The 23,690-nt window shown below is 39.1% G+C and overlaps 1 protein-coding gene across 1 annotated transcript in view; it reads left to right on the top strand.

Moving 5' to 3' along the window:
• The window catches only part of RALA (RAS like proto-oncogene A), a 90,607-nt gene extending 67,395 nt beyond the window's left edge, over positions 1 to 23,212 (top strand). The window contains exons 2-5 of the mRNA XM_003268969.4: positions 2,002 to 2,152; positions 5,761 to 5,969; positions 12,065 to 12,239; positions 21,209 to 23,212. Coding sequence (XP_003269017.1) covers positions 2,039 to 2,152; positions 5,761 to 5,969; positions 12,065 to 12,239; positions 21,209 to 21,331 — 621 coding nt within the window. The 5' untranslated portion in view covers positions 2,002 to 2,038 and the 3' untranslated portion in view covers positions 21,332 to 23,212. The remainder of the gene's footprint in view (positions 1 to 2,001; positions 2,153 to 5,760; positions 5,970 to 12,064; positions 12,240 to 21,208) is intronic.
• Positions 23,213 to 23,690: the final 478 nt, after the last annotated feature.

Here is a 23,690-nt window from a genome sequence, read left to right as displayed (position 1 = left end):
CCTAAAAGCAGGGGTGTCCAATCTTTTGGCTTCCCCAGGCCACATTGGAAGAAGAATTGTCTTGGGCCAGACATAAAATACACTAACGATAGCTGATGAGCTAAAAAAAAAAAAAAGTCGCATAATGTTTTAAGAAAGTTTACAAATTTGTGTTGGGCATTCAAAGGGCCGCATGTGGCCCACGGGCTGCAGGTTGGACAAGCTTAGCTTAAAGCATTTCTCAGGGTTAAGTCAGACTGCAAACATTTGTGTATTTATTCATTCATTCAACACTTTTGCACTAAATGGCTGATTTTGCCAGCCATGTTAGTTACATTAAGCAGACTATTAACCCAAATGAACATGGCCCTGAACTCACTGTTTCTGGCATACTAGAGGAATACTTATACTATTAAGTTGGTGCAAAAGTAATTGCGGTTTTGCCATTGGAAGTAATGGCCAAAACCGCAATTACTTTGGCACCAACCTAATACTTATTCAGGCAATTTCAACTTGTGATAAGGGTTATGAAGGAAAAGTATCAGATGCTATCTGAGAGCACAGAGCAGAGGAGAACCTAATTTAGGTTGAGAGTTTCAGGTAAGGCTGAGACCCAAAAACAAAGAGGAGTTAGCCAGATGGAATAAGAATATGCCAGACAGAGGAAGCTGCATGGCAAAGGCCAAGAGGCATAGAAAACTGAAGAACAGAAGGAGACCGTTGTGGATCTGATGCAGCTAAGCTAGGAAAGATTGGCCCAAGATAGAGAGGTAAACAGGAAGGGGCGTGGTTCTGGGAGCTGCAACTTAAAAAGCTGTTTGGTCTGAAACAAGTCAAAGAGTTGCTGAGAACAAGGGGTGCAACCCCCTCAACCCCCAATAACAAAAAGTCTCTTTGCTTGGATCTCCACACACATTCAGAGTGTTTGTTGTGGCCTCACAGGATTTTTTCTAAGGCCAAGTCAGCATGGCCAAAGGTCACTACAACTTCTGTAAGAACCTGGCCTCTCCACACTAAGTGTAAAAATGTATTAAACAGTGGATGCTCTGAGAAAAGTGAAGGCATGCTAGATCCAAGCATTTAAGTTAGATCGGCCAGCCATCCCAAGAAACAGATGTTCCAGTAATCTGTTAGTTGGGGTATACAGTGTTAAATTCTGTTTATAATTCTGCTACCAAGTTGTTAGGATGGGATGTCTTCTATAAAATAGCAGTAAGTAAGCATTTCAATGAGGTCCTTAATGTGAGGCATGATGTAGTAAACGCATTAGCAGTCTTTTTTTGGTCACTTGTTTCTTACTCAAGAGAAACATCTTGGTCGGGGGCGTGGTGGCTCACGCCTGTAATCCCAGCACTTTGGGAGGCCAAGGCAGGCAGATCATTTGAGGCCAAGAGTTTGAGGCCAGCCTGGCCAACATGGCGAAACCCTGTCTCTACTAAAAATGCAAAAGCTAGCCAAGCATGGTGGTGCGCACTTGTAGTCCCAGCTACTCAGGAGGCTGAGGCACAAGAATCGCTTGAACCTGGGAGGTGGAGGCTGCAGTAAGCCGAGATCACGCCACTGCACTCCAGCCTGGGCGACAGTGCGAGACTCCATCTCAAAAAAAAAAAAAAGAGGAAGAAACATCTCTTTAATTATTGCCAATATAAATTAGTGTAACAACAAAGAGATTCTTTAGCCTGCTTTCATATCTGTGTGGACATATTTCAGTGCAGCTGATACCCCATTATTGTCAGCATGCAGTCATACTGGGAAAATTTCCCTTTTGATCATAGCTCATTACTGAAACCCAACTATTTTAAGAGAAATGCCCTTGAGTCATAGGCTTGTTTTATTGCCATGGTATTATCTGATAAATGGTTCATGGTTCTTCCCCTAAGTGAGCATTCTTCATTTGCCATCTGTTTAAAATCACTACAGATTGAAAACTAGTATATTGAACTCTAAGGACGTATCTCTTTCTTACACTGGAATTCTAAAGAAGAATGTACTGAGCATTACTTATTCTTTCATTTTTCTTAGATTCTTCTTAATCCTTTGGTGAAAACTGAGACACAAGATGGCCGCAAATAAGCCCAAGGGTCAGAATTCTTTGGCCTTACACAAAGTCATCATGGTGGGCAGTGGTGGTGTGGGCAAGTCAGCTCTGACTCTGCAGTTCATGTACGATGAGGTAAGTGCTAATTTTATAATGGATCAAAGTTTAGGCTTTCAGAGAGTATTTCCCTAGCTTAGTTTGGTGCTATTTTGTATGGATTCTTTGAATCCTTGAAATTACTAATAATTTTTTTTTCATTTTTGTGTGTAGAGCCATCTGTACATAACTTGATTTTACAAATCAGGAACTTATGGTCCTTAAAAACCTCATGCTTTAAAAACAAAGCTAAACTAAAAACAGTACACCTTTTTTTAGTAATCTAACTTTAGCTTTTTTGTTTTTAGGTTTTATTGGATATTCCTACTTTTAATTAATAGAAGTGGTGTGTATAATACTTAATAGAGACTTGAGGTTAACATATATAAAATATCTTTTAGGCTGGGCACGATGGCTCACGCCTAATCCCAGCACTTTGGGAGGCTGAGACGGGCAGATCACGAGGTTAGGAGATCGAAACCATCCTGGCTAACACAGTGAAACCCCGTCTATACTAAAAATACAAAAAATTAACTGGGTATGGTGGTGGGCACCTGTAGTCCCAGCTACTCGGGAGGCTGAGGCAGGAGAATGGTGTGAACCTGGGAGGTGGAGCTTGCAGTGAGCCGAGATCACGCCACTGCACTCCAGCCTGGGCGACAGAGCAAGACTCCCATCTCAAAAAAAAAAATCTTCTAATAAACTTGATGAAAAAGTCGTTTATTGTGTGTTTGGCATGGCACTACACTCATCATTAAGCAGGCTAAGTCACTAAAATTTATAATTACTACACAGGTTACAGATTTGTATGCATGTATTCATATCAGACTTCATCATCCTTGAGTTAAGGTGTAGCCTATATATAGCAATATAGTCTTTCCCTGCAGGAATGTTATCAAGTCTTAATGATTTAAGAGTTGGTAATCCAGTGTAAACATTTATCCTCACTTCTGTTTTCTCCCAATAAAAGCCAGTTTTATTGTTGCAGAGAACTTAGTCCTCATAACAATCTTGTGTGGGAGATGGTGATATCCCCATTTTACAGATGTGAAAACAGAACCTCAGAGAGTTACCCAACTTACCCAAGGAAAGTGATCTGTGATGAGCAACAAAGTGTTAAACCTAGTCTTTTGACTAAAAATATCCCTATGGATTTTTCCCACCCCATGTCTTTATCTCTTTTTTTACCTTTTATTTTTTTTAAATAGAGACCAGGGTCTCACTCTGTTGCCCAGGGCGATCCTCCCACCTTGGGCTCCCAAAGCTGGGATTACAGGTGTGAGCCAGTGCACCCAACTCCCCATGTCTTTTTCTATTGCCTATGTCTCACCATTCTTTTTACACACATACATGAAACGCTTAAATCTGTCAGTTGCCATGCTTGTTAGTGAGTGAATTAAAAAGTTTAGGGAAGGTGTAGGTGGGAGAATCACTTGAGGCTAGGAGCTTGAACCAGCTGGCAACAAAGTGAGACCCTGTCTCTATGAAAAAAATTTAAAAATTAGCTGGGCGTGGTGCTGCATGCCTGTTTTCCTAGTTACTTAGGAGGCTGAGGCAGGAGGATCATTTGCATTGGAGGTCACAGTGAGCAATGACTGTGCCACTGCATTCCAGCCTACACAACAGAGCAAGACCCCTGTCTCTTAAAAAAAAAAAGTTTATGGAGTGTGGATTGACATGGTACTTTAAATGAAATTACTGACTTATTCATTCAATTCTTTTTTTCATACTGTTTATGTAAGAGCTAATCTTGTCTCAGACTAATCCTTAAATCAGTCTCCTCTTGACAATAAGGAAGCCAAAAGTAAGAATATTCACATGCCTTTTTTTTTTTTTTTTTTTTAAGATAACGTCTTGCTCTGTTGCCCTTGCAGTGGTGCAGTCTCAGCTCACTGCAACCTCCACCTCCCAGGCTCAAGCAGTCCTCCCATTTCAGCCTTCCAAGTAGCTGAGACTACAGGCATGTGCCACTCTGCCCAGCTAATTGTTGTATATTTTTGTAGAGACGGGGTGTATCCGTTTATTCTCACACTACTATAAAGAACTACCTGACACTGGGGTAATTTATGAAGAAAAGAGATTTAATTGACTCACAGTTCCACAGGCTTAACAGGAAGCATGACTAGGAGGCTTCAGGAGACCTACAATTGTGGCAGAGGGTGAAGGGAAAGCAAGTACATCCTCACATGTTGGGGCAGGGGAGGGAGAGAGAGAGAGAGTGTGTGTGTGTGAGCAAGCACGTGCGAGCGAGGGAGGAGGTGCCACACACTTTAAAAACCATCAGACCTTGTGAGAACTCACGATCTTGAGAACAGCATGAGGGAAATCTGCCCCCATGATCCAGTCACCTCCCACCTGATCCCTCCCCCAACATTGGGAATTACAGTTCAACATGAGATTTGGGTGGGGACACAGAGCCAAACCATATCACGGGGTTTTGCCATGTGTCCCAGTCTGATCTTGAACTCCTGGGCTCAAGTGATCCACTCACCTCAGCCTCCCTAACTGCTGGCATTACAGGCATGAGCCACCACACCTAGCCCACATGCCTAACTTTTAATGAATGACTAAGCACATTAATAGCATGTAAATGTGGTGGAATGTTATTTAACTTTTACAGTTACAAATACACTGTGTCCATTTTAAAAATAATTATTTATTGAGTGTCTACCATGTACCAGGCACTGTTATAGGCTTTAGAGATATAATGATGAATAGCATATGCAAGGTCCCTTCTCTGAGGGTTAAATTCTAATGACAGGCTACAGTCATAGCAAATAAATAAGAATATGTCAGATAATGAAAATATGTACAGGAGCTAATAAAAAACCCACAAATGTCTGTGTGTAAATGAATACACGCTAACAATGATACCAAAAGATAGGCCGGGCATGGTGGCTCACACCTGTGATCCCAGCACTTTGGGAGACGGAGGCAGTAGGATTATTTGAGCCCAGGAGTTCAAGACCAGCCTGGGCAACATAGTAAGGCCTTGTCTGCATACATACACACATACTTATCATCTACCTGCCTACCTACCTACCTACCTACTGGTTTATCAAGGTATATTAAAGTGAGATTTATGGGGCTGACGATAGGAGTGGGAATGTAAAGTTGTTGAATTGTACTTAAAAAATCAAAAGTTTGGGAAGAAGTCTCGTAAAGTTTAAGATTTGACTTTCTATTGAGTAGTGTAAATCACTTTATTGACTTAGTTCATTTTAGAAAAAGAAAGGATTCAATGATACTTTCAGTGCTTATCAAAATATTGACTTTTAAGTTATTTCCACAATTCTGGTATGAAAATTTATATTTAGAGTTACATAGAAAAAAGATTATTATAAATTTGGTAAAATATATGTGTAATAGTTTTTGCAGGTATTCTGTTTTAAGGAAGAAAAGCTGTTTTCAAGCTGTAAACAGCCTAGAGGTAATAATTCAGCCCTCTCTTTTTGCAAATGAGGAAACCAACAAATTGTCTAAAATTAAAATTAATATACTTTTTACCATTGGAGGAATCTGGGCAAAGGGTATACAGAACTCTTCTTGTACTATTTTGGCAGCTTCACATGAATTTATAATTATTTCAAAATAAGAAGTTTTGAAACATAATAATTAAAAAATTGGTGTGTTTTTATCTTTTCTAGTTTGTGGAGGACTATGAGCCTACCAAAGCAGACAGCTATCGGAAGAAGGTAGTGCTAGATGGGGAGGAAGTACAGATCGATATCTTAGATACAGCTGGGCAGGAGGACTACGCTGCAATTAGAGACAACTACTTCCGAAGCGGGGAGGGGTTCCTTTGTGTTTTCTCTATTACAGAAATGGAATCCTTTGCAGCTACAGCTGACTTCAGGTATGTCCTAGAGTAATGTTGCTTGTGACATACTATACAACAATTTCTTCCCCAGAAACAAGTAGACAACTAGAGGTTCTAACTTGTTAGTCTTTTACTCTGTCTCTAATTGTGTTTATTCCCTTTTTGATATCAGTATATGGCTCTCTCTACTGTGTTATGTACACACGGTTAGGATACTTTGCATAGTCTTACAGCTCTCCCAGTGTCACCTGTATCGGAGTTTGATTTTGTGACAGCTTTAGTTACCCAGAGTCTCTATGAGTTACTGAAGTATTTCTCTTTAGTGTAAACTATTACTGCCATAACAGTTCATACTTAGAGCACATAATGGAGCTTACTCAGGTTTTATGTCTTTCTCTGTTAGTCATGGTTTCTCAGCACCTATGTAATGCTCATTAGGCACGTTGCCATCCTCCTCAAAATATAGATGCCCTGATAGCACAGACTGAATTTTTTGTTTCTTTTTCTTATTACATGGGAACCTTCAGAATGAATGAATTTTTTAATAGAAATAGTATCTCTGTAGATGGGCACATTAGATTGTTATATAATATAATATTTTTAATATTTATTGTTTAATCAAAATCTGGAACCCATTTGGTTTTAGAGGAGGTGGTTTTGGTGAAGGGGAAAGAGGTGCTCCTCTATATCTAAGAGGAATTTGGCATAGAGTTCTTGCGTGGTCTTGCAAATACTACATGCATAAATCAAGTGTTCTTTAATTAAATGATACATATTTTTATTTCTGTGTGAAGTGTCTACTTGATTATGGAGGACAGAAAAGAAGCATGTAGCGTTTCCTCTATTTTCAAGATTCACACAGCCTAGATGAATATATAAGGCATTTAACCAAGAGCAAGTTAGTGACATAGTAGGAAACATGGGCAGTGGTTAGTGCAGAGGATCCGGGAGGGGAAAGAAGCTGGGAAACCTTCATGAAATAGATGAGCTTGAAGAAAAGAAGGATTTTCACACATAAGGAAAGAGGGCATTTCAGGTGGGTGAGCAAAAAACTAAACCAAGGTTTACACAGAGCATTCCTTTTTATGCACACTTGAAAATCTCAAGAACTTATTCCAAGAGAGCATTCTTTGCAAGAAGCAGGTAATTGAAAAACTCTGAAGTATAGATTTATTTATAAAGTTTGTTGGTTTCTATGAGGAAGGAATTTCGTATATGATGACAGGCAAAGGATGGCAGACTCTGGTAGCTTGTAATTGTGGGAGACATGTTGAAAGTTATATAAATGCCAATGCTTATTCATTCAGCAGATATTTGAGTGCTTATAATGTAGCAAGTCTTGTTCTAAGTAATGGAATAAATGTTATCACCATAGTCACCAAAGTCAAAGTGGTATCTCAAGAGAATAAGGTATTTTCGTGCAAGAATCTTGGGCTATTACTATTACAGAAAATAAGGATGATTCATTACTCTTAGGGCGTACCTCCAATGCCCCTGCCATAAATAAAAATGACCCTAGTGACTCACCAACAATATGAAAGGCTTTTTTGAAAAGGTCTGAATGGTTACAGTAGGCACTCCACGTGGTCTAAACTGCAAGAGTAGCATAAATAAATAAAAGGGTAGCATAAATATCAGCTCCTCCCTTTAGCCTTCCTGGTCATCTCTGTGGTCCACAAAATCCATTACTTCCTCGTCTGTATATGCAGTGTCCTTGCTACAGCTCCAGTATCACACTTAACACCCATTCCTTTCCTGTCTCAGTATCCCCAGTACCTATATACGACACAGTTGCTAGCATATAATCTATAGTAAGTACATGTTTAGTAAACATTTGTTTTGGTTCAAAAACCCTTTTGGTTTTTACTTTCCTATGTCAAAAATGAAGTTGGACCAGATTGTACTTCCCTATTCTGAAATTCTGTAATAGCCTCTAAAACTGTATTTAAAGGGATTATTATATTAAGCAAAATGTATATGAAGTTTATACCATAGAATTACTTTTCTCTGACATCCAGCAAAGTTGCTAATAAAACCAATCTATTAACTCTAAAAAAATAACATCTTCTCACCTCGGAACCCAGTAGGTCCAGGTTCTCTACAGCCGTGTTTCTGCCAGCATCAATCACACTATAGTTTTTCAGTATTGGTTTCCCTGCAGCACCTGACTCAGAGTAGCTTAGTAGGTATTTATTAAGAAATAAATTCATGACTATATATACACACATATGACCAGAGGTGCTAGAGTTACAAACACCTGAGTCAGTCTCACCTTCCAAGTGGTGAGACTGAGTGGCAGGTTAGTTGTTGTTAACAGCTTCATTCAGTGGTGATCATTAAAAAGTCAGGAAACAACAGATGGTGGGGAGGATGTGGAGAAATAGGGACGCTTTTACACTTTTGGTGAGAGTGTAAATTAGTTTAACCATTGTGGAAGACAGTGTGGCGATTCCTCAAGGATCTAAAATAGAAATACCATTTGACCCAGCGATCCCATTACTGGGTATATACCGAAAGGATTATAAATCATGCTGCTATGAAGACACATGCACATGTATGTTTATTGCGGCACTACTCACAATAGCAAAGACTTGGAATCAACCCAAATGTCCATCAGTGATAGACTGGATTAAGAAAATGTGGCACATATACACCATGGAATACTGTGGAGCCATAAAAAAGGATGAGTTCATGTCCTTCGCAGGGACATGGATGAAGCTGGAAACCATCATTCTGAGCAAACTGTTACAAGGACAGAAAACCAAACACTGCATGTTTTCACTCATAGGTGGGAACTGAACAATGAGAACACTTGGACACACAGGGCAGGGAACATCACACACTGGGGCCTGTTGTGGGGTGGGGGGCTGGGGGAGGGATAGCATTAGGAGAAATACCTAATGTAAATGACGAGTTGATGGGTGCAGCAAACCAACATGGCACATGTATACCTATGTAACCTGCACGTTGTGCACATGTACCCTACAACTTAAAATATAATTAAAAAAAGAAAAAAGAACAGCATTCAGGCCCTCATTCACAAAGGAAACTGGTTAAGAAAGTCACAGCACGCCCTAGAAAAGGATTGTGATTGGCCAAAATGCCCTTCACAAGTACCACATATATTTAATAGTAATCACGGTGAAAGTTGATGTGGTTTTTGCAAGAAATCATGTGAGTGGTAGGAAGCATCATAGCACTGTGTAGTGCTGTACATCTTAGCCTGCATCACCCAGATACCGTGCTTGTTTGACATTTTATTTTCTAAAAGGATGTTTAAGACAAATACAAATCAGTGAAGAATGGAGTTTACTTTCTCTGTGGCCTGTAGTCTGTGCGGCCTGTAGTCTATTCACATTAGAAGAACTGAGAGTTCAGGTCCAAAGAACTTCTATGAGTGTCGAATGTGTTAGAATGTTTGCTACATCATGAGTAATCAAGTGAATGAAGTAATAATAATAGTAACACTACCTCATACTCATGCAACACTTACCAGGAGCCAGACTGTTCTAAGCATTCACATATATAAACCAGTTTCTCAAACAACACTGTGAGGTAGATACTACTGGATTTCATAGATTATAAGATGTACATTTTAACATCTCTCAGGGCTGTGTCTTATGATATGGCACCATACAGTTAAAATTGCCTGCAGTTTTTCTTAGAGTCCGTAAAATAAGATTGAGAACTAGTGATGTCTTAAATTTGACTTTTTTTTAAAAAGTGACATCCAAATTTATAAATGAAGAAACAGAAATGCAGGGTGGTTAAGTGGCTTGCCCCAGCTTGTGCAGTCAGGAATAGCATAGAGTTAAAATCCAGGAGGTCTGCCTTCGTATTCTCGTGGTATCTACTGTACAAGTTCATTGTGTGCTCTGGAGTTGGATTTCTCAGTCCTGGTTCTACTAAGCGTGACTCTGAGCAAGTTAACATAATTTCTGTGTGCATCAGTTTCCTCATCTCTAGGATAAGAATAATAATGATACTAACTTCATAGGTTTAGGTAAGGATTAAATGAGAAAATATAAGTCCTGAAAGCAGTGTTTGGCACATTGTAAGCGCTGAGTAAAATGTTAGTGGTAGTGTGGTGGTGGTATTTAGGAAACATTGTCTAAGAAGCACAGAATAGAATAATCTGAAAATAAGGCAGGAAGAAGATTTTTCCCAGTTTTTCAAGCATCACTATAAAATGCCTGCAGCCAGGTACAGTGGCTCACAGCAATAATCCCAGCACTTTGGGAGGCTGAGGCAGGCAGATCACTTGAGCTCAGGAGTTCAAGACCAGTCTGGACAACATGGTGAAACCCCGTCTCTACAAAAAAAAGAAAAAAAGAAAAAAAATTAGCTGGGTGTGGTGGTGCATGCCTATAGTATAGGTGTGCTACTCAGGAAGTTGAAGTGAGAGAATTGCTTGAGCCCAGGAAGTTGAGGCTGCAGTGAGCCGTGATCATGCCACTGCACTCCAGCCTGGGTGACAGAGTAAGACCCTGTCTCCAAAAAAAAAAAAAAAAAAAAAAAAATGCCTGCAAAACCAAGTGTACTTTGCTGATTTGCCATTCTAATATCTTTTTAATTTTCTCATTTTCTCTTATTCTAAAATACAGTCGTCCCTCAGTATCAGGGCGGGGCAGGGATTGGTTTCAGGACTCCTTGTGGATACCGACATCCATGGATATTCAAGTCTCTTCTATAAAATGGTGTGGTATTTGCAGATAGCCTATGCACATCCTCCCATGTACCTTAAGTCATCTCTAGATTACTTTTAATAGCTAATACAGTGTAATTGCTACGTAAATAGTTGTTATTCTGCATTTTAAATTTTGTTTTACTTTTTATTGTGGCATTTTTTTGGTTTTTGATTTTTTTTTGAGACAGGGTCTTACTCTGTCATCCAGGCTAGAGTACAGTGATGTAATCATGGCTCACTGCAGCCTTGAACTCCTGGGCTCAAGTGATCTTCCTGAGTAGCTAGGACTACAGGTGCACACTACTACACCCGGCCAATTTTTTTTTTTTTTCTATTTTTTATAGATATGGGGTCTCACTATGTTGCCTGGGCTGGTATTGAACTCCTAGCCTCAAGCAGTCCTCCTGCCTCAGCCTCCCAAAGTGCTGGGTTTACAGGTATGAGCCACTGCACCTGGCTGTTTTGGGGGTTTTAAAAGATATTTTTTATTTGCAGTTAGTTGAGTCTGTGGATACAGAGGGCTGACTTTACTTACGTTCCTATAGCTTCAACAGCTCTTAATAATTTCAAAGGAGAGGCATTTTTAAGGTAGCAAATTAGTAAACCTAAGTCTTACAGATTTCCTTTTGTTTGTTGATTTTACAAGAAAACATTTCTTCCAGTAGATTAATAATGAGCTAACATTTTTTGAATATTTACTCTGTTCCATGCAGTTATAAGCACTTCACATTTAACCCTCATAGCAACTTTATAAGGAAGGTATAATTGTTAGCTCCATTTTATAGATGAGGAAACTGAGGTAAGAAGTACTTTGCACTTTGCTCAGACTTACATGACTAGGAAGAGCAGAACCATGGTACTTTAAAATTGATGACACTTTCACAGTGGATAACCTACCTCTCAATGCAAAATCTATGCTCAAGGTCTGACTTCCAGTAATTCCTGGCACATTTGGGTTTTAAAAAACAATTGGTGGGGCCCTTGATACGATGCAATAAGAATAGCACTCTCTAAATCTTCCTGCCAAGAACCAATAGCCCTACTTTCATTATGAGGAAAACATCTGACAAATTCCAATTGAGAGACATTCTACAAACTGCCAGCCAGCAGTCCTCAAAACTATTAAGGTCATCAAAAACAAGGAAAGTCTGAGAACTACCATGGCTAACTCAAGGCTAAAGAGACATGACGAAACTAAATCTCATGTGGCAACCTGGATGGGATCCTGGACAGAAAAAGGATGTCAGGCAAAAAAGCAAGCACATTTGAATAAAGTTTGGACCTTAATTGCTAATACTGTATCAATATTGGTTCATTAATTGTGATTTGTGTACCACAGTAGTAGAAGATGTTAACAATAGGGAAAACTAGGTATGGGGTAGACAGGAACTTTCTGTACTATCCTTATAATGTTAATATTTCTTTTTCATTTTCTCTTATCCAGGGAGCAGATTTTAAGAGTAAAAGAAGATGAGAATGTTCCATTTCTACTGGTTGGTAACAAATCAGATTTAGAAGATAAAAGGCAGGTTTCTGTAGAAGAGGCAAAAAACAGAGCTGAGCAGTGGAATGTTAACTACGTGGAAACATCTGCTAAAACACGAGCTAATGTTGACAAGGTAACACGTGACTCTCTTTACTACTGCATCATGTTAAAATAGGTTGGTTTGCTTTAACTTGGCTCCATTTTGTCTGGAGAGTCTATGAAACTTTCAAATAGAGATCTAATGTATATTGATTTTTATCATCCCTGAATGCTCAGATACATGTTAGGAATTTTAGTTCACCTTGTCCTTAGCTTCCCAGAAGACATTAAAACATGAGACACTGCTGCTAAATGTACTTTTTTTTTTTTAAAGCACTGATGACATTCCTGACCTTTTTTCCCCCCCTTATCCTGTTGAGTCTTTGGATAATTTCGAAGGAATCGTGTGAGTCCCAAGATTCCAGCACTAAACGTTCTTACCTCTGACCTGACGTCTACCCAACCCCACTTAAGTTCTTAAAAATAAGGGTACCTCCCAAGATGAAGAACCCCCCAGATAAGAGCGTTTTAAAATCTCTCCTGCCACTCTCCACTCCCCACCCTTAACCTTTGTTTTCTCCTGAAAGAGAAAGAAAGGAAAGGAAACCCTCTGCCTTCCTTTCTTGTCTTCTCACTTTGTTCAGAGTGGCCCTTCCTGAAGACCAGGTGTGGAACACTCCCAAGTACATTTCATCTCACTGCCCTAAACCAGCTCCCGTATCTAGAAAGACTGCCTACTAGGCTGAGGTAGCACAGAATCTTAAAGGCCTCCAAGTGGGGTCTTTCTTCAGCCTGCAAGTATCTAGGCTCTATAGTGTGCCTCTCAAGCTGTAATAGGCAAAAGAACTGCCTGTAAATCTTGATAAACACACATTCTTGGGTCTTACCCCTAGAGATTTGGATTCATTTGGTCTGGAATGGGGCCTGGGAATTTACACTTCTAGCAAGTGCTGCATGTGCTTGTAGATTTATAACCCTGATCCAGAAAGTACTAGGTTAAAAAAAAAGTTCGAGATTTGTTCTGTTATTTTGCTGTAGGTCTTAAGACAGTGTCATTGCTGTCTTAAGCTTATTAACTTTTTAAGACATCGTCAGATTCCTTTAGGTCTAAGATATCTGTACAAAGTGAGTACTACAGATTTTTATTCAGGATACTAATTTTTTCTAAGGTTAGGACTAGGGCAAGTGTGTGTGTGTGTGTGTATGTGTATGTGTGTGTATATGTGTGTTTTGCTTAAATAGCAAAGTTATTTCTCACAGTTCTGGAGGCTGGCGAGTCCAAGATCAAGGTCTTAGACAATATGATTCTGGAGAGGGCTTTCTTCCTGATTTGCTGGATTTCCTTACACCTTCCTGCTGTATCCTCACATGACAGAGAGAGAGAGAGATAGCTCTTCTGATTCTTCTTAGGATACTAATTCCATTATGAAAACCCTACCCTAGTGACGTAATTACCACCCAAAGGCCCCATCTCTTATTGCCATCACATAAGGAATTCGGGTTTCAGTATATGAATTTTGGGGTGACACAAGCATTCAGTCCATAGCATGCCCTATCATAGTTTCCTGGGAACCATGGTTTCCGAACACAGTAACTAGGGCTTGGGTATTTCAGTTAGCTTCCATTTGGAAATGGGAACAAGAATACCTGCTTCATAGGATTATTGTAAAGATGAAATGAAATCACATATGTAAAATGCCCAGCCTGTGCCTGACATTTCTAAGTCATTAGAAAACTACAGATTTGAAGAGACAATTTGTATGGCAAATATTTTTAAAGTACTAATGAAAATATGTTTTAAGATTGAGGATTTTAAAAGGCAACATTGAACATTCTCATATTATATATATACTTTTCTAATTGATGTCTCGAGTAGGTTGTAGAACACACTATAAAAACTATTTGAACCTAAGGGGAGTGGGGAAGAGATGCAGACACTGGCAGTCCAAGATAGAAAGCTGTATTGTAACAGTCCTTTTGGTGATCATCTGTTGGCATCAGAGGCCCTGGGAAGTATGGTGTCTGCATTAGCACAGCTCTTACAGGACAGTGAGAAAAAGACCAAAAACCTAGGGAAAATGGCCCAAAAACAGCAACAGGCATGTCATAGAAAGGAAACACAAATGGCCTTTAAACTGGAAGAGAGGTTCGGTCTCACTTATAAAAAGGAAAGTACAACTTAAAAATACAGTGGAATGTCCTTTTTTTACCCGTCACTTTGGGAGAAAAAAAACAAAGAAGTTGAGAATAGAATATACTGTTGGCAAGAGTGTAGAAAAACAGGAACCTCTCATATGTTGGTGGAAGGGCAGTTTTGTGGTACCCATCAGAATATGACCCAACAATTTAAGTGCTAAAAATGTATTACACAGAACAAACTATGCACTCACGTATACATGTATGTTCAGTGGTAGTGAGTGAAGCATTATTTTTAGAAGCAAAAGACTGGAAATATCCAAGTGTTCAATAATGGACTGGTTTAAATAATAGAATATTGCCCAACCATTAAAAAGAAATGAGGATAGAACTAAATGTGCTGATATCAAATGATCTTCAATTATAAAGTAAGTGAAACAAAGTACAGAGTGGTGTCTGTAGCTTGCTGCCATGTGTTTTAAACACACATACATACACATTATCTATGTACACATCATAAGGATATGTAAGACTCTGGTACCTGTGGTTGCCTCCAGAGAATTAAGCCACAGTTTATGCTCTTTTCACTGTAAGTACCCTTGTGAACTTTTTGCCATATTCATGGACACTTGGCCCTCAAACAACACGGATTTGAGCTGTGCAGATTTTTTTTCACAGGTGCAGTCTGCTTCCATGTCAGTGGGCTCTGCATCCACAAATAAGTGCAGACAGAGAATACAGCAGGATGTGAAACCTGCATATGCAGAGGGCTGGCTTTTTGTATCCATGGGTTCCGCAGGGCCAGCTGCGGGACTTGAGTAGGTACAGATTTTGGTATCCACAGGCATCCTGGAACCAATCCCCCACATACTGAGGTACGACTGTATTACTTTCTCAAAAAATAAAAAATAAAGGTATAAGGCCGTTTTAGTTACTATGGCTGTATAACAAAGTACACCCCAGAACCTTTATGGGTATAACAGTCATTTATTCTGCTCATACATTCTGTGGCCAAGAATTTGAACAGGGCACAGTGGAAATGGCTTGGCTCAGCTGCCTCAGCTGAAAGCCTCAAGTCTAGGCACTGGAAATACCTAAACTTAGGTTCTGAAGGCTTGTTCGCACATGTCTGGCTCAGCCAGATGATGCTGGCCGTTATTCAAGGATGCCTCAGTTCCTCTCCAGGTGGGCTCCTCCATGTGGCCCTTTTCATGTGTGCTAGTTTAGGCTGCCTCGCAGCACAGTGGGCAGAGTCTCCAAGGGCAAGTGTCACAAGAGAATAAGAACCAGGCAGAAACCGTACGGCCTTTTAGGACATAGTCTCTGAAGTTATGCAGCATTATTTCTACCTCATTCTACAGGTTGGAGGTAGTCACAAAGTCTCACCTAGGTTGAGAAGGAAGGGGAATAGACTTCAGCTCTTGATGAAAAGTGGCAGGATTCTGGAAAAGCACATAGGAAACATTGCTGTGGCCAGTTTCAGTTAATACAGTCTGAAGTTGGTGGTCACCTGTCCAAAACAGAATTACATTAAACGAGGCTGCTTGTAAAGTGAGGTGCAAATCTATACTGAAGACTATAATTTCATGTACTGCTACATCCTGCACAGTGGCTACCAGATAAAGTACCTCAGTGGCTACGTAAAAGTCATTTGCAGCAACTATTCAATTTCCAGAATTAGGTTATACTTGTGTTCATGGTTGTTTTCCTGAGGAAATAATCTATTAATCAGAAAAGCTAATATTTGTTTGTGTTTATAAGAGCCAGGCACTGTGGTAAGTACCAGCCACTTAATCCTTAATTGTGTGAGGCATAGATACTCTTCTGATGCTCACTTTTTAGACGAGGAAGCTGCGGTGTGGGGAGATTACATAACTGGCTCAAGGTCATGGGATTCGTGGTGGCATCTGCGGCTTCTGGGTCTGGCCAACTCTGGTGCTCACATGCTCACATTCTTTCTTCAATATTTTACACAAAACAATGGTTGGGGCCAGGTGCGGTGGCCCACGCCTATAATCCTTGCACTGTGGTAGGCCAAGGCAAGCAGATTACTTGAGCCCAGGAGTTCGAGACCAGCCTGGGCAACATGGCAAAAGCCTATCTCTACAAAAAATACAAAAATTAGCCAGGTGTGGTGGCGAATGTCTGTAGTCCCAGTTACTCAGGAGGCTGAGACAGGAGGATTGCTTGAGCCTAGGAAGTAGGTGGAGGCTGCGGTGAGCCGAGATCATAACCACTACCCCTCCAGCCTGGGTAATGGAGTGAGACCCTATCTCAAAAACAAAACAAAACAATGGTTGGAATAGCTAGTGTATCTCCCATTTCTTATGTCATCCACTGCTAGAAACCTGATCACAAATTTTCAGGAATAGCAAGTGTTATTTCCTTTTATTAAATTGTGAAATGTCATGCTTTGTCACAGAACAAATGCTAGCTCTCCATAAGATCATTGGCTCATGCGTTATCCTCATCTGGAGTCCAAATAGACCATTAGGTGGAAGTTTCAAAGATGCAGATTTTAAATCTACTCATGAAAAAGTATCATAGCCACCAGAGCTGGGGCATGGCTTGTCTCAGGAAGCCATGCTTGTCGCAGAGGAATCACTCCGAGGCTAGAGGAACATCTGGGCAATCCTACTTATGTACTCATTGGATTCATTCAATGACCTTGTTAGTATCCTTCTAGCTAAATGCTCTGGTTCTTAATTCACGACTCCAAGGTTGCTCTTGATTTTTAAGGAACATTTTGGCAGAACAGAGAGAAGTTGAGCAAATATTAACAGATGTCCAAAGGGGCAGTGTGATTTATTATGTCAAGAGAATCAGTTTTATATTGAGGGAATAATTTTGGTAGAAATACACTGTATTTTTTGGAAAATATCACATTTGGGTTTTTTCATTTTACAAGTAATACATGGATACATGCTTATATAAAGAAAAATTCATAATATAAAAACATAAGGAGGAAAAATGAGTCACATTTCTCCCATAGTTCACTCCTTTCCCCTCCCTTTCAGTAACCAGTGCTAACACGGGTGTGTCTTTCCAGACGTTAAAAGGAGGCATACATATCTAAGGGAAAGTTTGCGTTTGCTTGTTTTTTCTCCCTGTATTAATAGGATTTGTGTATATATATCCACACACACGTAATATATTTTGTATCTGTATATATACAGCATATTTCTGTGGTGTGCTTTTTAAATTTTATGACAAATCTTACAGCTCTTCCATGTCACTGCATATAGATGCATCCACATTCTTTTTAAAACCACAAAGTATTCCATGGTTAGACTTTTCCATAATTCAGCCATTTTCCTATTAATGACATTTGTTTGTTACAGCACTGTTCACAATAGCCAAGATACGGAACCAACCCAAGTGCCAACAACAGATGAATAGATAAAGAAAATGTGATACATATACACTACAGAGTACTATTCAATCACTGAAAAGGATGAAATCCTGTCATTCGTGGCAATATGGATAGAACTGGAGACAATTAAGTGAAATAGGCCAGGAACAGGCAGTTAAACACTGCATGTTCTCATTCATATGTAAAAGCTTAGAAAAAGTTGATCTCATAGAAGTAAAAAATAGAACCGAGAATACTAGAGGCTGGAATGGGAGGGATAGGTAGAGATTTGTTAAATTATACAGAATTACAGCTAGATATGAGGAATGAGCTCTGGTGTACTATACTGTTGTAGATGACTATACTTAACAATAATGTATAGTTTCAAATACCTGAAAGGAGGATATTGAATGTTCCCAACACAAATAATAAATGATTGAGATGATGGATACGCTGATTACCCTGGTCTTAGTCACTGTACATTATGTGTATCAAAACATCACTGTGTACTCTGTGAATATGTGTCAATTAAACAGACAAAATTCAATTGAAAATAAAATCAGAAATTAAACCTTCATCTAGTTTCCTTTTCATAGTGATTTATCTGCATTAGAAAGCAATACTGGGAGTATTCCAATAATTACATTTAGTTAGAATCGAGACCTCCTGTCCTAGCTAGTTAGCCAGAGACTTGAAACAGAGGTCTTCTGAAATTCCTAGTCTCTGCGGAAATAGAATCACAACCAGTGGAGGCAAGAACTCATGGCTTTTATGTCATCATTGTGTTCCGTTCTGTTGCATACTTTGTGTGTGTGTGTGTTTTATGCTTTTTTCCCTTTAACCGTTTATGCTCCTTCATATTGGTCCTATGTCTGTTTGACTCAGCCCATTCATCTTTGATAGTTTCCTTGCTTTCTGACTTAAATTTTATGCTTCTTGCTGCAGATCAGGAATCAGCCATTCATCTAAGGAACTCAGGTTCTGTTTAGGAGGAATGATATTTAGCAGCCACAGCATAGTTACATAATTTGCTTGTTGCTATTGTGTTGTCATTTTTCAGTGAATAGTGCTAGGAAATAGGTATTACTAAAAGAAAAAAAATGTGATCATGTTGTTATTTCCAATTCAAATTTAACATTACAAATGTTTACATCTTTTATTTTGTACTTGTATCTTTTCTCTTACACTGAAAATCTTGGTTCCTAAATTACATTAACATAATTCCTCCTTTGCAGTAATAAAACAGTTCCAAAAGAGCAACATTGCCGTCACAAGCAAACTACAAAATGAAGTTTGGCTGGGTGTTGTGGTTCACATCTGTAATCCCAGAACATTCGGAGGCTGAGGCAGGTAGATCACCTGAGGTCAGGACTTCAAGACCAGCCCGGACAACATGGCAAAACCCCGTCTCTACTAAAAATACAAAAATTAGCCAGACATGGTGGTGCATGTCTGTAATCCCAGCTACTTGGGAGGCTGAGGCAGGAGAATCTCTTGAACCTGGGAGGCGGAGGTTGCAGTGAGCTGAGATCGTGCCATCACACTCCAGCCTGGGCAACAGAGACTGTCTCAAAAAAAAAAAAAGTTTAAGATTTGTCTTTCTTTTGTTTTGTTGGAATTTTGTTTCTATTTTTATCCTTAGCGTCTATTCTAAAATAGATACTTTCTATGCTATGTCTTATAGACCTTTGAAATAATTCCTCTGTATGACTATGTCACCATCTTGGAATATAGTCAGTCTTACTTGTTTGTGTCTTTTTGTTTGTTTTTTGAAATGGAGTCTCACTCTGTTGCCCAGGCTGGAGTTCAGCGGCACAATCTCAGCTCACCGCAACCTCCGCCTCCTGAATTCAAGTGATCTGCCTCAGCCTCTCCAGTAGCTGGGATTACAGACATACACCACCACACCTGGCTAATGTTTGTATTTTTAGTAGAGATAGGGTTTCTCTATGTTGGCCAGGCTGGTCTTGAACTCCTGACCTCAGGTGATCCGCCCACCTCAGCCTCCCAAAGTGCTGGGATTACAGGCATGAGCCACCACTCCCGGCCAGTCTTAACTTATTTTAATTTGATTTTCAATTTTTAGGATTTGCTATTTTGTTTTATTTTTTATTTTTATTTTTATTTCTTTTTTTTTTGAGACTGAGTCTTGCTCTGTCGCCCAGGCTGGAGTGCAGTGGCACAATCTCAGCTCACTGCAACCTCCACCTCCTGGGTTCAAGCAATTCTTGTGCCTCAACTTCCCCAGTAGCTGGGATTACAAGTGCCCGCCACCACACCCAGCTAATTTTTGTATTTTTAGTAGCGACGGGGTTTCACCATGTTGGCCAGGGTAGTCTAGAACTCCTGACCTCAGGTGATCTGCCCACCTCAGCCTCCCAGAGTGCTGAGATTACAGGTGTGAGTCACCGCGCCTGGCCTAATTTTATTTTTGAATACATAAAACACCTATGTCTCTAAAGTAGAAATTCTATAACAAGATATACTCAGAGATGCCTCAGTCTTCCTTGTACCCTCCTCCCTTCTTGAAAATAAAATTGATTCTTAGGGTTTGGTTTATTATTTCATTGTTCTTTGTGCAAGGGCGAACAAATACATGTATACTCCTGCCCTACACACACACACACAGGTAGCCTACGCTCTGTCTGCTATTCTGCGCCTTGCTTTTTTCAGACGCTTTAGGAAAGGCCACATCAGTCATGACATACACACACTTCTTTACTCTCAGCACTCATTGTCGCTTTCATATTTCTTGCTTATCTTTAGTCTGAGTTTTTTAATTCTATAGGTAAAAACTTATTTTTTAAATCCATAATTCAAAAGTGATCATAAAAGTTATTCCTCCTTTTATCATGTACTCTCAGCCGTTTATGTGGAGTGGGAGTGTGAGTGTGTAGCCTTCCAGACCCTTCTATGTTACAGAACAGAGGAATTTCTTATTGAAATTTAACTTTGAATTGTTATACTCGTAATTTTCTTAGTTACTATGCTAATATCTCATTATTTACCGGTTCCTAGACATCAGACAAAAACTGATAAATTCTCAAATACAGAGGAACAGACAGTTGTTTCATAGTGTCTGGTATCAAGATGATAAAGCATACACCCATCTTCCTCAGCTTCATTTCTAAAAATGGAGCTGAGGAAACCAAGTTATGAAATATAATCAAATTATTAAATATAAATTTAAGCATATATTAAATATAAATTAATAAAATACATTTATTGATTATAAAGTACTTAAATATAATCCATTGAGTTTTATCTTTGGGGCTGTCGTCACCTTATAGCACTTTTTAGACTTTTGTCTCGAAAACTGGAACAGAAAGATCAGGTTTTATTACATATGAACATTTTTACCATAAAGTGTAATTCAGAAAACTTCCTAGTTTCCTCCTTTTTTCAAGATACTAGGAAAATCAGGCTTTAGTTTTATGCTTTCCGCTCTGTACTCCCAAACAAGAGCTCTTAAATATTTATACTTCTGTTATCCCCAAAGTTTACTGCTGTAATTTGGAGAAGTACTAAGTTCATATACCTGTTTGCTTTATTTATCCTATTTTTTTTCTTTCTAGGTATTTTTTGATTTAATGAGAGAAATTCGAGCGAGAAAGATGGAAGACAGCAAAGAAAAGAATGGAAAAAAGAAGAGGAAAAGTTTAGCCAAGAGAATCAGAGAAAGATGCTGCATTTTATAATCAAAGCCCAAACTCCTTTCTTATCTTGACCATACTAATAAATATAATTTATAAGCATTGCCATTGAAGGCTTAATTGACTGAAATTACTTTAACATTTTGGAAATTGTTGTATATCACTAAAAGCATGAATTGGAACTGCAATGAAAGTCAAATTTACTTTAAAAAGAAATTAATGTGGCTTCACCAAGAAGCAAAGTTCAACTTATTTCATAATTGCCTACATTTATCATGGTCCTGAATGTAGCGTGTAAGCTTGTGTTTCTCGGGCAGTCTTTCTTGAAATTAAAGAGGTGAGATGGGGGTGGGGAGTGGGAGGAAAGGTGACTTCCTCTGGTGTTTATTATAAAGCTTAAATTTTATATCATTTTAAAATGTCTTGGTCTTCTACTGCCTTGAAAAATGACAATTGTGAACATGATAGTTAAACTGTACCACCTTTTTTAACCATTATTATGCAAAATTTAGAAGAAAAGTTATTGGCATGGTTGTTGCATATAGTTAAACTGAGAGTAATTCATCTGTGAATCTGCTTTAATTACCTGGTGAGTAACTTAGAAAAGTGGTGTAAACTTGTACATGGAATTTTTTGAATATGCCTTAATTTAGAAACTGAAAAATATCTGGTTATATCATTCTGGGTGTGTTCTTACTGACACCAGGGGTCCGCTGCCCCATGTGTCCTGGTGAGAAAATATATGCCCGGCATGGAGTACAGCTTTTGTATAGAAAATTCTTGAGAAGTAACTGTCTGCTAGGAGTCTGTCCAAATTTAAAATGTGTGCCATACTCTGGTTCTTGAAAATAAGATTCCAGAGCTCTTTGATCGCTTTTAATAAACTGCAAGTTCATTTTAAATGAAGGGCCAGCATATACTTGCAAGATAATTTTCGACTGCGAGGATTCAGCACCAGTTATTTTTGAATGAACCCTCCTTTTCTCTGAGATGCTGGTCCCTGGAAATCACTTTCTGCTAGTGGTGAGCATGTAAGTGTTAAGTTTTTAATCTGGGAGCAGGGCACAGGAAGAAAATGTCAGTAATGCTAATGCATTTTGCACTAGAACACTTCGGGAAAATATTCATGCTTGCCATCTGTTCATTACTAAATTTATACTCATGAAGTTACAGTTTGGAATTATTAGGAGTAATTCTTTTCTGTTTATGTTTATAATGAAGAACACTGTAGCTACATTTTCAGAAGTTAACATCAAGCCATCAAACCTGGGTATAGTGCAGAAAACGTGTGGCACACACTGACCACACATTAGGCTGTGTCACCATTGTGTGGTGTTCCTGCTGGAAGAATCTAGCATGCTACTTGGGGACATAATTTCAGTGGGAAATATGCCACTGTCAGATTTTTTTTTCTTCCTCTTTGCAGTGGGGCTAGGAGAGTTGATTCAACAAAGTATTTTTTTCTTTTTTCTCAGTCCTAATTTGAACAGGTCAAAGATGTGTTCAGGCATTCCAAGTAACAGGTGTGTACGTAAAGTTAAAAATAGGCTTTTTAGGAACTCACTCTTTAGATATTTACATCCAGCTTCTCATGTTAAATATTTGTCCTTAAAGGGTTTGAGATGTACATCTTTCGTTTCGTATTTCTCATAGGCTATGCCATGTGCGGAATTCAAGTTACCAACGTAACACTGGCCAGCGGGCCCAGCAATCTCCATGTGTACTCATTACAGTCTTATTTAACCAGGGGTCCTAACCACTAACATTGTGACTTTGCTTTGAGACCTTTCCTCTCCTGGGTACTGAGGTGCTATGAAGCCAACTGACAAAGATGCATCACGTGTCTTAGGCTGATGCCACTACCCGATTTGTTTATTTGCAATTTGAGCCATTTAAAGACCAATAAACTTCCTTTTTTTAAATGTTTGTGGTGTTACTTGATGTTTATAATATAACATGTAACATTCAGATGTATCAAATGAGGCATCTTTACCAAACGACTAAATCTTTTGAGCTCTCAGTTTGGAGACTTCTTTTGTGTAATGCCAGATTTCCTAAATAACAGTGTCAGCATTGCTCAGATTTAATCAAGGCTCAGAAATGGAAGGACTCGTGTACAACTACCTTGAAGATATTCTATGCCGTCATGAAATGACAAATGTGTACATTACTTTTAGAATGCTCCAAACTGTAGAATGAATAGGTGACAGCTTTATATTCATTTTCTAATCAGAATGATCCCCAGAGACAATTTCCAAATTGTGGAAGGAGTGACACCCTGTACCATTTCACCAAGCTTCAGGCCAACGTTTGATGTCTGGAGGGAAGCGTGGCCTATTAACTATCAAATAGCCTGCAAGTTAGAAACAATCTGGCCCAATACTGAGCACAACCTTTCAAAATC

This window comes from Nomascus leucogenys, chromosome 17, assembly GCF_006542625.1.
Source record: "Nomascus leucogenys isolate Asia chromosome 17, Asia_NLE_v1, whole genome shotgun sequence".
NCBI lineage: Eukaryota > Metazoa > Chordata > Mammalia > Primates > Hylobatidae > Nomascus > Nomascus leucogenys.
The sequence above is the reverse complement of the archived record's forward strand: the minus strand, read 5'-3'. Positions and strand labels throughout refer to the sequence as shown.